Source organism: Theobroma cacao, chromosome 1 (assembly GCF_000208745.1).
Source record: "Theobroma cacao cultivar B97-61/B2 chromosome 1, Criollo_cocoa_genome_V2, whole genome shotgun sequence".
Classification (NCBI taxonomy): Eukaryota; Viridiplantae; Streptophyta; class Magnoliopsida; order Malvales; family Malvaceae; genus Theobroma; species Theobroma cacao.
Window position 1 is genome coordinate 2,282,650 of NC_030850.1, and position 13,667 is coordinate 2,296,316.

General features: G+C 35.9%; 2 protein-coding genes across 3 annotated transcripts; both read right to left on the minus strand.

The window, feature by feature from the left end:
- Positions 877-3,781, minus strand: LOC18611068 (L-ascorbate oxidase homolog). The gene is made up of 8 exons (XM_018120066.1): positions 3,638-3,781; positions 3,413-3,522; positions 3,020-3,290; positions 2,834-2,933; positions 2,379-2,724; positions 1,912-2,277; positions 1,575-1,653; positions 877-1,466 (listed from the first exon to the last, which is right to left on the minus strand). The coding sequence occupies exons 1-8, from the start codon at positions 3,779-3,781 to the stop codon at positions 1,269-1,271; spliced, it is 1,614 nt and encodes a 537-aa protein (XP_017975555.1). The 3' UTR covers positions 877-1,268.
- On the minus strand, positions 6,723-10,801 carry LOC18611069 (L-ascorbate oxidase homolog). 2 transcript variants are annotated; one of them, XM_007047090.2, is made up of 9 exons: positions 10,645-10,801; positions 10,390-10,558; positions 10,188-10,297; positions 9,435-9,705; positions 8,685-8,781; positions 8,165-8,510; positions 7,686-8,051; positions 7,519-7,597; positions 7,005-7,208 (listed from the first exon to the last, which is right to left on the minus strand). In XM_007047090.2, exons 2-9 carry the CDS (start codon positions 10,531-10,533, stop codon positions 7,005-7,007), a joined length of 1,617 nt encoding a protein of 538 aa, XP_007047152.2. In that variant the 5' UTR covers positions 10,534-10,558; positions 10,645-10,801. The 2 variants fall into 2 exon arrangements, with proteins under 2 accessions (XP_017969500.1, XP_007047152.2); XM_018114011.1 differs by lacking the exon at positions 10,645-10,801 and having other exon boundaries at positions 6,723-7,208; positions 10,390-10,620.

Here is a 13,667-nt window from a genome sequence, read left to right on the forward strand (position 1 = left end):
AGTTTTATTCCCTTTACTCCCTTTTTTTTTTCTTTTTAAATAATTTCAAAGCCTTACTTTTTCACTTTTCTTAACATTTCATTCAATTTTTTGGAGAGATACGGTATAGATACTTTCCGCATGCAAGGGGACATGGGCTTGAGCTTTCTTGCTTTTCCCTCTGAAACTTGATTTCTTATGACCTTTAGGTGTCAAAAATCTTCAAATTAATGTTTGTGATCTAAGCTCCCTAGGGACTCCTCATCTAGTGTCATCCCTCTGCCGAGTATAATAAACACATTGTTCCCATTGCTAGAATCCTATATTCAGGATAAGGTCTTCCCTTCCTCTCTAGCTGGGTTGAAAACTACATTTGTAGGATTATACAGATGGACGCCAAATTAGAATTTCTTTTTGTTTCTCATTTGTCATTTAGCAGATTGGTTACTGTTAGTTTTTTTTTTTCAAATGAAATATTGAAATAGACAAACTGCTCTAACTCTCAAGCTAGGATGCAAATATATATTTACTCATCTTGTCGAGGACTTTATGCTTGAATTAAAATTTCTTACTGTCAAGATAAACGCATTAATGGATTAAACCAAGCACTTAATGGTTGACTGTTAGCTACTTTGTTCTTTAACATTTTATCTCAAAATCATACAAAAAGAGACAGAGAGAGAGCCTCAGTTTCGTATGCAGTAATCTCTCAAGCAACCCTCACCAAACAACATGGCTTCAGCTAATGATTATGGCAAAGATGAGTACCAATTTTAGGTCCGATTTGTGCAAATTACGCTACACTCTGATGATTGCTGTTGGTCATTTTCATCATCATTCAAACCATACTTCTTTTAACTAGCAGTTCTCTAGCTTTGTCATTCACGGATGGAAACACTATGCGCTCTGAGTTTGCGGCAGAATCAATTGAAAATTGAGTGCTGTACTTTTTCAAACTTGGGTGCATATTCACGCAGCATATTTATCAGTTGAATGAGCTGGCTATTGACTGGATGAAACTTGCTTTTCAAGCATCACATGGGCCATGATATATTGAGGAACAGCATGCCACAAAGATTGAAGAGGAAAATGTTTATTCTGATTACGATAGAAAGTAATCAAGCTAGCACAACAAATCTATAATTTTTGCTTGCCCTCTTTTGAAGCCTAACTTCCCCCCCATTTTTTTTTCTTCCTAACAGTCACACCCTCGTAACTGATATCGAAGGGGAAAATTTAGAGAATTAGCTGATGAAGAAAAATAAATTACACCAATGAGAATATTGTTTCTATAAGTGGGCGGCCTTGCCACAACGTAGTGCATTCGGAGGAATGTCTGTCTCAGTAAACAGGCTTTTTTCGTTGTTCCAAACTCTGAGATAACATTGCTGGCCTAGGTACCTCTTGGACCAGTCTTGCGACCTCAGGTTCCACATACCTTTGTTGTCCAATGACACTAGGATTGCGGTCCAGGAAGTTGGATATACCTACCAAGAGTTTTGCCAATTAAGTTAATATGTTCTATTTTTCATGAATTCAAGATTAAAGAGTCCACGTTTCAAAGCCCTTATTTTGTATGAATTGCTCTCAATTACCTGAACAGTGTGTCTAGAAATTGCATCCACCAGGTTGTAGCGTTTCCTTGAGTCAGGTTTCCACTGGCCAGAACCATATCTGAAATTTCAAAAAAAAAGAACATGTTGAATGATTAATGCTCCATAAAGATAATTAAACTACTAAATTGCAGAGCAAAAATACTTTAAGAATTACATTCCAATATTGTGAAAGATTTCTTCTTTAGCAAAAGTCGGTAATGAATTTTTTTTCTGATTATTTGGTCGCAAGGTCTGAGTAATGATCTCCAAGTATGGTGACCCTCATGAGAGTTGGGAGAGCAAACTCAATAAAAATACAGAATGTACAGAAGCATACCCGACAACATAGAAGCTAGAGCCATCAAGATGCCATGACTGGATGGCGGCTTCAGTGTTCTGGAAGACAATTTCAACAAAGTCATGAAGGGTGATTCCAAATACAGAGACGCCGAGGACTGCAGGGCCTGAAGTAGGGACATCCTTGATCGAATTTAATTTGAAGACACCAGGGATGTTAAACCATTCTGCAAGCTTCAACGGAGTGGTTGGATCCACATAGGACATCCCGTTAACGGCATACCGCAACTTGCCATTTATCTTGGTTTTTGCATTAGCCAAAACAAGTGTCCTCACAACCTTTATTGTCCCATAGTGGAATGAACCTTGAGGATTAGGCCTAGCTGCATTTGCTGTCAAGTTCGATCTAAAAACACAAATATGGAAGAACGTTAGGGTGCGTGATTAGCAATTATTTGTATATGTAAAGAGCAAACAGATATTCCTGGAAGATCGCTGGTCGACTACCTGATGGTCCTGGCTTGCTTAATGGACCAGTGAACGTGGAAAGTTGGGCCTATAGGCAATGGCAAAGAGGCTGGAGTGTGGGAACCCCCATAGCGAAGAATACCGGTAGTTGTGAGAATAGGCTTTGTGAAACGGGTGGAAGCTACGATGTAGTAGTCTTTAACTGACGCTTGTAATTGAACCAAAACCGCTACAGATTGACCGGCATGAATATCAATGGACTCGTATACCTCCTGCAGACTATGACTTCCTTCAACTTCAGTAAGAGTCATTGCATGACCCTGGATCCTGAAGTTGATTGATGTTGATATACCCACATTTGAAATCCTAAACTTGTATGTTTTCCCTGTAATTAATCAAAAGTCCAAGAAAAATTTAGCATAGATTTATACTGAATCCACTGTTTAGCCTAAGAAAGCAAAAGGCTAGCTAAAGGACTTGATGAGCATAATTACCTCTCTGACCAGTGAAAGTAGAAGATCTACGGACACCATTAATAAGGAGGCCATCTGGAAGAGGAAGACCCAAGCCTGAATCCAGCCTTTCCTTCAAGGCCTGTAAAAATGTGTTTTAGTTAGAACATTATCTCACATGCATAACAATTGGAGCCATAGAGCTCTTATTATTGAAAGATAGCATACCTTGTCGCCAGCGTTGTACCAATCACCAACAAGCACAGTAAATTCTCCATCAGGTGCAGGGTATGGGATTGAGATGACAGACCTTTGCATAACATTGAGAGCCCCAAAACCACCAATGGCTTTGTGCAGTAAAGTTGAAGGATAGTACATGAAGGTTCCAATTTGATCCTTCAACTGGAATTTGTATGTCCAGTTTGAGTGGGGAGGGATTGGGCAATTGGTCCCAAGCACACCATCTTGCCATGAGGTCCTCCTCTGTTTAATTCCATGCCTAATTTCCACAACAAAATCTGGGTTATAAACCTTGATCACGTATATGAGAATTAAAAGCATATGCATACGTCAGTAAAGAAGCTTCCAATCGAGTAGTAATAGAGTAAGGTGAGCACTAACCATGTAATGAGGAAGGGTTCATCTAATTGATTGATGACATTTATAATTATGTTGTCATTAGTCACAGCTTCAATTGGAGGTCCAGGAAATTGATTATTAATAAGAATGACCTGCAAATGTTGAGGAAAAGTTCTGCTTAATTAGAATTCCTGTACAAGCAAACCTGTGTCTGATGAACATTGTTCTTTTTAAAACAAACATTGATGCTTGGAGATAGTAACAAACCTTTTGGTAAACACCAAGAGGAGCCCGTGTTCCATATGTGACAACCCAAGTATAGTAACTATATGGATCTTCTGCATTGGCGCAGAAGACACTAAAGCAAGCGAACATTCCAAGTAAAAATTGAAGGAAAACGGCCTCTTTCATGTTTTATCTGAAGTGTTTGCCCCCCCAATATAGTCTTCGTGCCCTGAAGATATACAAAGAAAGGACAAACATGATGAGCTTCACAGATATATTTCTCGTATTCCTGACTTGATTTTGTATATTTGAACGTAAAATTGAACTATATTCAAAGAAGAGAGACCTACCAAGAATTCCAAGACTTCCCCCAGAAGTCGAAGTGGACGAGGATGAGACTTTGTTAGAGTCGTGTACAAACATGGAACACAGCCTTAGTTATTATATATTGGGAACGAAGATGATGCAAACGCCAGCAAGGACACGACAATCAATGCATGCAAAGCTCTTTTGCGGCGCACTTCATGCTCAACTCCAAGAAGCTTTCCCAACTCATTTCAGTCGAAAGTAATGCCAAGTTGATAATTTGACTAGAATTTCCTGAAAATAGCAGAACCGTCCAATGAGAGATTTTTTTTAAAACAAAATTATAAATTAATTTTTCTACTTCCTTTTTTGTTTTTCTGTTTTAATCATTTTGGATTTGGAAGCGTCGGCTGTGGCCGGAGGGGAAGGAAGATCTAGAGAAGCGGGAACGGCGCAGCCGAGTTCGGATCATAAGTCATTGCCAAGAAGTTAATCGATTCGACCTCCGGAATTAAATTAATCCAAAGGAAACGCGGAGAGAGAAATGGGTTTGAATGAAAAGACTCTGTTCCAAGTAAAATGGGAAAAGGTCGTCGTTGCTCAGGGCTTACATGCAAACGAAGCAATAACCCAAGACAAAGAGAGGGTAGCATGGATCAGGTTCTTTCGAATCTCCAAGGTTTCTACTTTTGATATAAATGCTATAATGCACTTAACAATTTTCTCAAATTTTGGACCTTTTTTTTTTAGCTTCTTTAAGATTTTCACTGATTTTCTTGTTACGGCTTCGGTGTTTGACGGTTATAGTAGTTATGAGAAAGGAGGGACTGGTTTGGTGTATTAGATTAACTAATTTTTTTTACTCTTATTTGAACTTTTTGCCATAATTTTATATCATATATTAAGTAAATTTATGGTCACTCTTATAGTTAAATTATTTATTTCTGTTGGTAAGCCGTCAAGTTCAATTCAAAATTTTTCCTTTTTCTTTTTTGTGAATTCGATTAGTCTCTTTATGAAATATTAGATTACTTAATCTCAGCATACAAACTTACCCTGACTACTCATGAAGTAAAATATCTAACGACATTATAATTTAATTATTAAATATTAAATTATAATGCTTTTGATATTAATGAGATGTCTCCATATGAATTTTTCTTTTATATAGCATATCATAATTCACAAATTAATTAAGATGACATATTCATGTTTTTTTTTTTATTCCCGCATATACCAAATATAATTAAAGGTCTTAAATTGAACACGATGCAATTTCTTTATTACCAAGAAATTAAAGATAATGATGACCTTAGCTTGTTATATTCATTAATTGTATCTAAACAAATTTAATTAAAGTCAATCTCAGCAGCAACACATGCAGCTGTGTGACTAATCAATTTTTCCATCAGGATCCACATGCTGCCTTCTCAAATACTTCACTCATCCCTTATGGCTGCAACCAGTAAATGGAAGGGTCTTAAACTCAATAAACCTTTTTATTATAATATTGATGGACATTAGTTTGTTTTACATTTGATTGATGAGCTGGGGCTTGGCAGGATAACATTAGATGTTGACTACAGGTAGGATGCTTACATTTTTCTCTTTTCATCTCTTCACTTACGATAGATCGAGGTTTTGCAATCGATCACTAAAACCCATACAGATCAAATTGAAGAAAATAACTTTGGTCCAGAGATAATTCAGTAAGAATTTATGGTGGCTATTGTAAGATCAAGCACATAAGATGACTATTCATTACTTAAAAATTTAGAGCTGCATTTGGACTACAGTCAAAAAAATTAACGATTAATTCAGATTTATATTTAAAAGGTTGCAAGCATATAGATGGTACCATCTGGTACAAGCTAGCTAAGGTAGATCTCTTTTTTGTTTTTAATAGAAAAAAAAAAGGATTGAATATAGCAAAGTCAACTAGTATGTGTTTTGAAGACAAGTCACCCCCTTCGGTTCAGAGAATTAGAATTCAGACATGAAAATGAATCCCAAGGACAGATCTGGCAAAGGGGAGTGCGAGGTGAAATCACACCTGGTACAGGGCAATAAAATCGTGAGTGAAGTTAGCCCTGCTGAATTCCAACACACGTGAAGATTAAATTCTCAGCATGTGCCCCATGAGTCCATGACGAATCTCACACATTCTTTTTAGTGTACACTAGGGACAGCACATAGACAATTTTGGACTTTAGAAACAAATTGTAAATCTACCTATTTGTGAGATGTGAGGGTGTTAATTAATCTTTGAACATCTCCAAAAATGGCTTTTTTCCTTTTTGTCAAATTATTATTTTTTTTCCCTTGGAATGAACAAATTGAATGATCTTTGCTAACTGAAATTGTTTAGAAGCATGCAAAATCAAATAAGTATTGCTCATCAATCTCCATATTTAAGCAGTTTAAGCCATCCATGAAGATTATAGTCGATGTTGATACAGAGTTTAGAGCTATAACATCGAGAGATAGGCAGGGCCGATGAAATTCCCAAAACTAGTAAACCCAGCCCACTTCTCTAGATACTAACTAATAGCCCATGGTTAGCATGTTGGTGCGAGCCAGAAGCCACCTGACCGGCCTGCAAAAACCGAAAGCCCAATGAAATAAACCCATTAAATACAAATAAATCCCGCCAAAATCAGCGTATGGCTAAGCCTGCAGCACCACCAAGACTTTGTTTTACCAGTTCTTAATTAGATATTTATGGAATCATATCTCCTTGTATTTACAATTCAAGAATTACCCAATGTTTTCAGTTTAACCATCAAGAATGTGCGCGTATGGTAGATTTGCTTGGGAGTCAATACATCCAAATGATCCTTCTTAACTTAGATACAGCAGCACCAAATGCTTGATACAATTTGATTTAAAATTAATCAAACCTCATAACTTTTTTCAGAATATAATTCAAGCCCTCGGAGCTAATACAGTAAGACAATGGAATAGATAAATTTATCTAACGATTCTAAGATATACAAATGAAAAGGCCAAATATTTCAATCCACGCTCTTTTCTCTCATCTATTTTTGCCGTAGTCAAACTCTCATGACTGCAAGCAGATTCGATATGGATGGTTAATCAAAAACTAAGGGTGACGTCCAACAGCTTTGCCGCAGAGTAGGACATTGGAGGGAATGTCATATTCGTTAGCAAAACTGCGAACAGGAGTCCAGACCCTCAGGTAAAATTGTTGCCCAAGATACTGCCTTTCCCACATTGCAGACCTCATGTTCCACATGCCCTGGTTGTCCAAGGAGACCAATATGGCGGTCCAAGAATTTGGATATACCTGCCAAAATGTAAATAAAAGAATTAGTAGCAGGAAAAGATCATATACAGAAATGGCCTGAAAGAATGAACTGAGATGACTCAAAGGGGCACTGGAAAAACTGTTATAATGCTAATGAGAGTAGAAGGGGGAAGAATTTAATTGTCTTTCAAGAAATCCAAAGTGAAAACATGAAGACATGGCTCCTAAGTCCTACCAAATATGACAACAGATCAAAGAGCTAACAGTGGCAGTGATAATTAATGTAGAGGCATAACCTCCCAAAATAAAAAGAACATTGTTTGTTTTTGGTCCTTGATGTGGGGGTTACCTGAGTAGTGTGTCTTGTAAGAGCATCGATTAGGTTGTAGGTTCTTCTCTTTTTTGGTGCCCACTGTCCAGAGCCAAAACTGTATAATTGCAATTGGAAAGATAAGAACCTATCCAGCCACAGGAAAAAAAGTAGAAAAAAAAAAAGAGCAGGACATTGTGTCTCACCCAACAACCCAAAAATCATAACCATCAAGATGCCAAGATTGCATGGTGTTTTCGTTGTTCTGAAAGACAACTTCAATAAAATCATGGAGAGAAGTTGGCACAACGGAGGTAGCTACAGTTGCAGCACCACCTGAAGGGAGGTCCTGAATGGAACTCATGCTAAAAACTCCAGGGATGTTGAAATAATCAGCAAGTTTCAGAGGGGTATCAGGATTAACAAAGGAGACACCATTCACTGTGTAACGCAGCTTTCCATTTATTAAAGATCCCGAGTTGGCCAAGACAATTGTCTTAGTTGTTGTTATCTTCCCATAATGGAATGAACCCTGAGGATTAGGCCTGGCTGCATTTGATGTCAAATTCCACCTTCAAGAAAATGAAGGAAAAAGAATCAAATAAGATCATTTTTACTCTAAATTGGATTCAAGAAAGTAGTGCATCAAATCACACAAGTCATATGATCTTCCATCAACTAGTACCTATATGTTCTTGCCTGCTGCATTGACCAATGATATTGGTATGCAGGAGCAGCTGGCAAGGGTCCAGAAACCGGGGTCTGTGAGTTTGTGTAGTGCAACACTGCAGTTGCAGTCAGAACAGTCTTAGTAAATCTTGTGGATGCAACAATGTAGTAGTCCTTTGGCGGCTGATTCAAGGTTACCAAGACAGTTACAGATTGGCCCACATGTACATCAAGAGAGTCATATAAGTTCTGTATCACGTGAGATCCTTCAACCTCAACTAGCTTCATTGTATGGCCCTGAATCCTGAAGTTCAGTGAGGTGGATAATCCAACATTTGAGATCCTGAACATGTAAGTTTTGCCTGAAACCACCACAAACAAAACTTGTTTGGTAAAGGCATGAAACTTTATTGGAAAGAAAAATTATGAGAAAAGTTCACAACAGAATTGTCTTGAATAAATGACTAAAAATGCTATGAATTAAGCGATGAAACTTGATTGGTAAAAAGATGATAGGGGTCAAAGTTTAGGATGACCTTGCTCTCCACTAAAGGTAGTTTGAGTCTGGCCATTTATCAGGACTCCATCAGGAAAGGGCAGAGATTTTCCTGAGTCTAAAGTTTGCTGCAATGTCTGCAAAAGGGGAAAAAACATATAATGAGTGAAGAACACACAGCAAGAAAGTATTTGGAGCATGGCAAGAAGCCCTTCTATGAAATGCAGCTTTAAAACTTTATTTTTTTTAGCATTCTTGTACACATAGATACTCGTTGCTCTTTACAAATGGCACAATACGACAAGTTCAAGCAGCAGGAACTAAGTTGAGACAGCCACTCAACCCTCTAGTTAGTTTCCGAGTTTTTGTCTAATCTCCAACATAATCTCAACTCTAAAATGCAGCACAACGATTTTCATAGCAATGTGGGTAAGGGGGAATAATAACAAGAATCAAGCTCTAAATGGCTAATGTAATGCTTTTTGAAGGGAGACTAGATAGAAATTCCAAATAAGAATTGGCTTAAAACATAAAAGCTAAATCATGTGGAGCTGGTCACGTTGACAAATCCCCAGTGAAATTCTTATATCGTGAAAGATTGCCTTGGCATTGCAAGTATGATAATTTGGCAGTTAGTAACGTGCAAGCCTTTTATAAAAGTTATCTAGCTTATTGTTTCTAATTTAGGAACAATGCCAAAAGAAGGGAAAACAGGGGAAGAAGAAAATGGTTTGCAAGTAAAAAGAAAATCTTAACCTTCTGGAGGTAAACGAAAACTGTGCAAACTAACCTTATGGCTGGTCTTGTACCAGTCACCAATAAGTAGAGTGAAATCTCCATCAGGGTTTGCATAAGGGATTGGAATCACACTTCTATGGTATATATTGAGTGCCCCAAATCCTCCAGCAGCTCTGTGCATTAGAGTTGATGGGAAATATGTGTAAGACCCAATCTGATCCTTGGCCTGGAACTTATATGTATAGTTTGAGTTTGGAGGAATAGGGCAATTGGTTCCCAAAACACCATCCTGCCATGAGTTCTTCCTTTGCTTGACGCCATTCCTGTTGTGATTAAAACAAGTCCTTATTATCACAATGTCAAGATTCTAAAGAGCAGAATCAAGTGAACACAGGAAAATAATGGCAAATTTAGTGTTTAAAATTTCCAAAAGAATCAGTCAATTTTAATACCCATAAAAGATAGCTCCAGAAAAGGCAAGATTACAAAAACTTTTGAAGGTTAAACTTCTTACTAATTGAAATACAAGAAAAAAGAAGACCTCCATTAAATGGAACTATGCAACCACTCGCCCTAATTTAGGCATAGTTTCTTCTACTATTTTTCATTGATATGTTCAAGAAAATTGAAATGAAGTGAATTTACAGGAAGAAGACAAGTCTGGGTTTTTCCATTATTTCCAAGATTCATTGATAGTAAATTAGTTGAGGGTGTGAAAAACAGCAAGGGGAACCAAGATTTCAAGATTTCAATGCAAAGACAGAGAGAGAGAGAGAGAGAGAAGGAGAGAGAGAGTGAAACCAACCATGTCAACAAGAAAGGCTGGTCAAGCTTGTTAATGAGATTCAAGATGATGTTGTTATTAGTCACCACTTCAAGTTTTGGTCCAGGAAACTGATCATTGATAAGGATAACCTTCCAAAACAAAAATGAAAACTTTTTAGAACCTCAGAACATCCGCATCAAGCACATTACTCCAACACTCAAAAAACAGCTTAATTACCAACCTGCTGGGGAACTCCAAGAAGAGACCGAGTGCCATAAGTGACAGTCCATGTGTAATACAAGTAAGGGTCCTCAGCATTCACCAGGGACATACTCAAAACAGCCAAAACTCCAAAAAGCAAACGGAGCATGACTGCTTTTCCCATATTCTTTTTCCTACCTTGAATGCCACTGAACATAAGCAAACCAAGAATCGTTTAGTTAGTAAACTACAAAACCTGGCAGAATTTATGTATCAGAATACATCACCATCTTGCCTGAAAGAGAAACTTATCTCCCTGGAAAGTGAACTATTTTGAGTTCACAATCTGGAGAAGTACAGACTTCTTATAAGAACCCAAGGCGGGAAAAAGCTCCACCAGATATTGGTTGCCTGTCCCTTCTACTGGGTTTTGTTTTTTAAAATGTGAAATTATCGTAACTTTAACACTTCATTTTCTCAAACTATAAAAAAGAAAAAGGAATTTGTTGTTTGATTGCTAAGGTTGTAAGGTTTGACTTAGCTAACATTCAGCGCATTTCACGCGTTTCCGCGTTATGATAATTGCTTCCAGCTTACGTCTATTTCACTCATTCACTCTTTTCTTTTGTAAAAAATAAAAATTTAAAACATTGCCTCCCTGTAATCTCGCCATTGATTATAGCTTTTTCTTTTTCCTTTTTTCTTTTGACCCTGAAGATAAATGAGCTGTATTGTTGGACCTGTTTACCACTATTACTTTGTTCTTTCCCTTTTCCCCCGATTTCCTGGACATTGGAAGTGGGTATTCCCAGAATTTTTCTTTCATTGGCAAAGTAATAGTAGAACAAGTCTGACTTAATTCAATGGAAAAAATTTAACACCATTAGAATCTTCCAACCCTTTGCATTTACTAAATATTAGTAGTACAAAAGATAATGGCATTGGATATGGTTAGCTTTCGAGGTGTTCTATTTTTATGACTGTCACAGGCAGAAATGAATTAAATACTACCCTCACATGCATACCGAAAACCAAGTGGCCCTATCAGAAATTTGTATCTTTAGAACTGACAGTCCATAAATCCTTTTTTTTTTTTTTCCTATTTTAATGGTGAATGGCAGCCATTAAAATCCAATTTCTGAAGTCACCATCCCATTGATCTGCCTGGGTTAAACAATGGGATAAAAAGAATATGAAATTATTAGGAATGTATTGCTATGTGGAAGTTGGGGGTAATACAGTTAAGCAAGTTGCAAGCTTGGTTGTCTGTTTGCACTTTTTTTAGGGTTGTTGGGGGGTTTTTTCTGGATGTGAGCTGGCTTCTTAAAGCTTGAGCAAGGTGCAGCAGGTTTTTCAGTTCAACCTGCCATATAAATTTTTCTACTTGGGCACATGTGCTCCGCAGCAACCATATCTCCCTAGTCATTGCCTCCATTCTTCTCCCACAACTCAAATAATTATAAATTCAAGAAACTGATAAGGTCGAGTCAACCAATTTTACATGTTAGTAAAAGGTTTTCTTTCTTCAATGTGAGTACTATATTTTATCATGTAAAATATATAACATATACATTATATTTATTCAGCATATATTATTTATTTATTAAGTGAATTACGCAATCTCTCTCTTTTTTTTATTTCATCATTACTAGTATATATACCTTAAAAACCCAAATTTCGAATTTCAAAAATCCAACTCATAAGTTTAGTTTTAAGATTGATACTCCCTTTGTCTCCTTTTTCTTATTCTTTTTTTTTTTGGTGATATCTTAAAATAATTTTGTTAGTTTTTCTATATTGTAAATTTATTTTTCATATTAGAAAATATTAAACATCTATATTATAAAAAGTTCAATTTTAATATAAAATACATTAAAATTAAAAATTTATTTTATTCTCTATAAACATAAAAAAAATAAATACTTAATGACGGATAAAGTATTTTATTTATATGCCTCATTGGAAGTTAATAATGTACACAAATATTGTACTTCAAGTAGAGCTAGTGTAGGTTAAATAATTAAACCCCAAGTCTCTAGAATATCTTGTGGAAGTAAATAGTTGGGGTTTTTTCTTTTGTGGTCGAAAAAATTATTCGAGTAAATTTATATGGAAAAATAATTAAATAAATACATTTAAGCCATCTATTAATAAACTATAAAATTTAATATATATATATATATATGCATAAATTATTCTATATAAGTAGAAAAGAGAGAGAGAGAAGAGAGAGAGAGAGAGAGAGAGAAAGGAGGAGGGCCTAGTAAATATATGCATAATGAGTTTGTCACGTGAAATGTTGGCTAATGGATTGGAGCATTTGACTCGAGGGTGGGAACCACGCGGGTTTGCCACTGACGCACCGCTCAATCACCATAATGCGAAGTGGTGCAGCCGAATAGGTGTGGGGGAAGACTTGAATGTGAACAAAGCTAGATTTGCCCCAAATTTTGTGGTGATTCCTTGGATTCGACCGTGTCCCACTTTTGTCTATGACTTGTGCCTATACATTCACTTTTTAAGGTTTTGGTTTGATTATGTTGTCTTGTGTTTAGTTTTTTATTCATACGAAAGGTATTATACCATTGACTATACAATGGTTGCGTGATAATCCTTTCTCAATCATGATTTCGCACTCTTTATTATATTTTAATTTGAAAACTTTTAGATTGAGTAAACACTAAATTCAACCATTCAAAAACTTAAGAGTGGGTATTTAGTTAATTTGATTAGTTTGGTCTTAAAATTTGAAAATCAAATTAATCAAATTTTTATAAGAAAAATAATTGAATTATATCTTAAAATAAAAATAATTAAAACTCATTTATATTTGATCGGTGTGATCTGTTTTTTAATATTTTATATTACACATAAAATATTAACAATATATATTTAAAATATTCTATATTAATAATATTTTTTTATCAATTTGATTGTAAATTTTAAACATAAAAAATTAATCAAAATAATAAATCAAATCAAATAACTGATTAAATTCAAAACTTATTAAATCGAGTCATTGAATTGATTAAAATTGGTTAATATTCACTCTTATTCAAATCCAACAATGTTGTCAATCTAAGCCCTAAAAGTATCGTCAATTTAAATCGAAGGCTCAATTTTTTTGCATAAACAACAATATTGTCGATTGATGATTGCTAGCATTGTATATTCCCAAAAAATTAAGCCAATAAATGAAAAAAAAAGGATGACATTGTCCACTTCCAACTCAAAACCAAGATTCCCACTGGTTATTATGCCCTTTCAAAATACAACTAGGTAGCATTAACATTAGTAGGGAGCATCATTGCCCTAGCA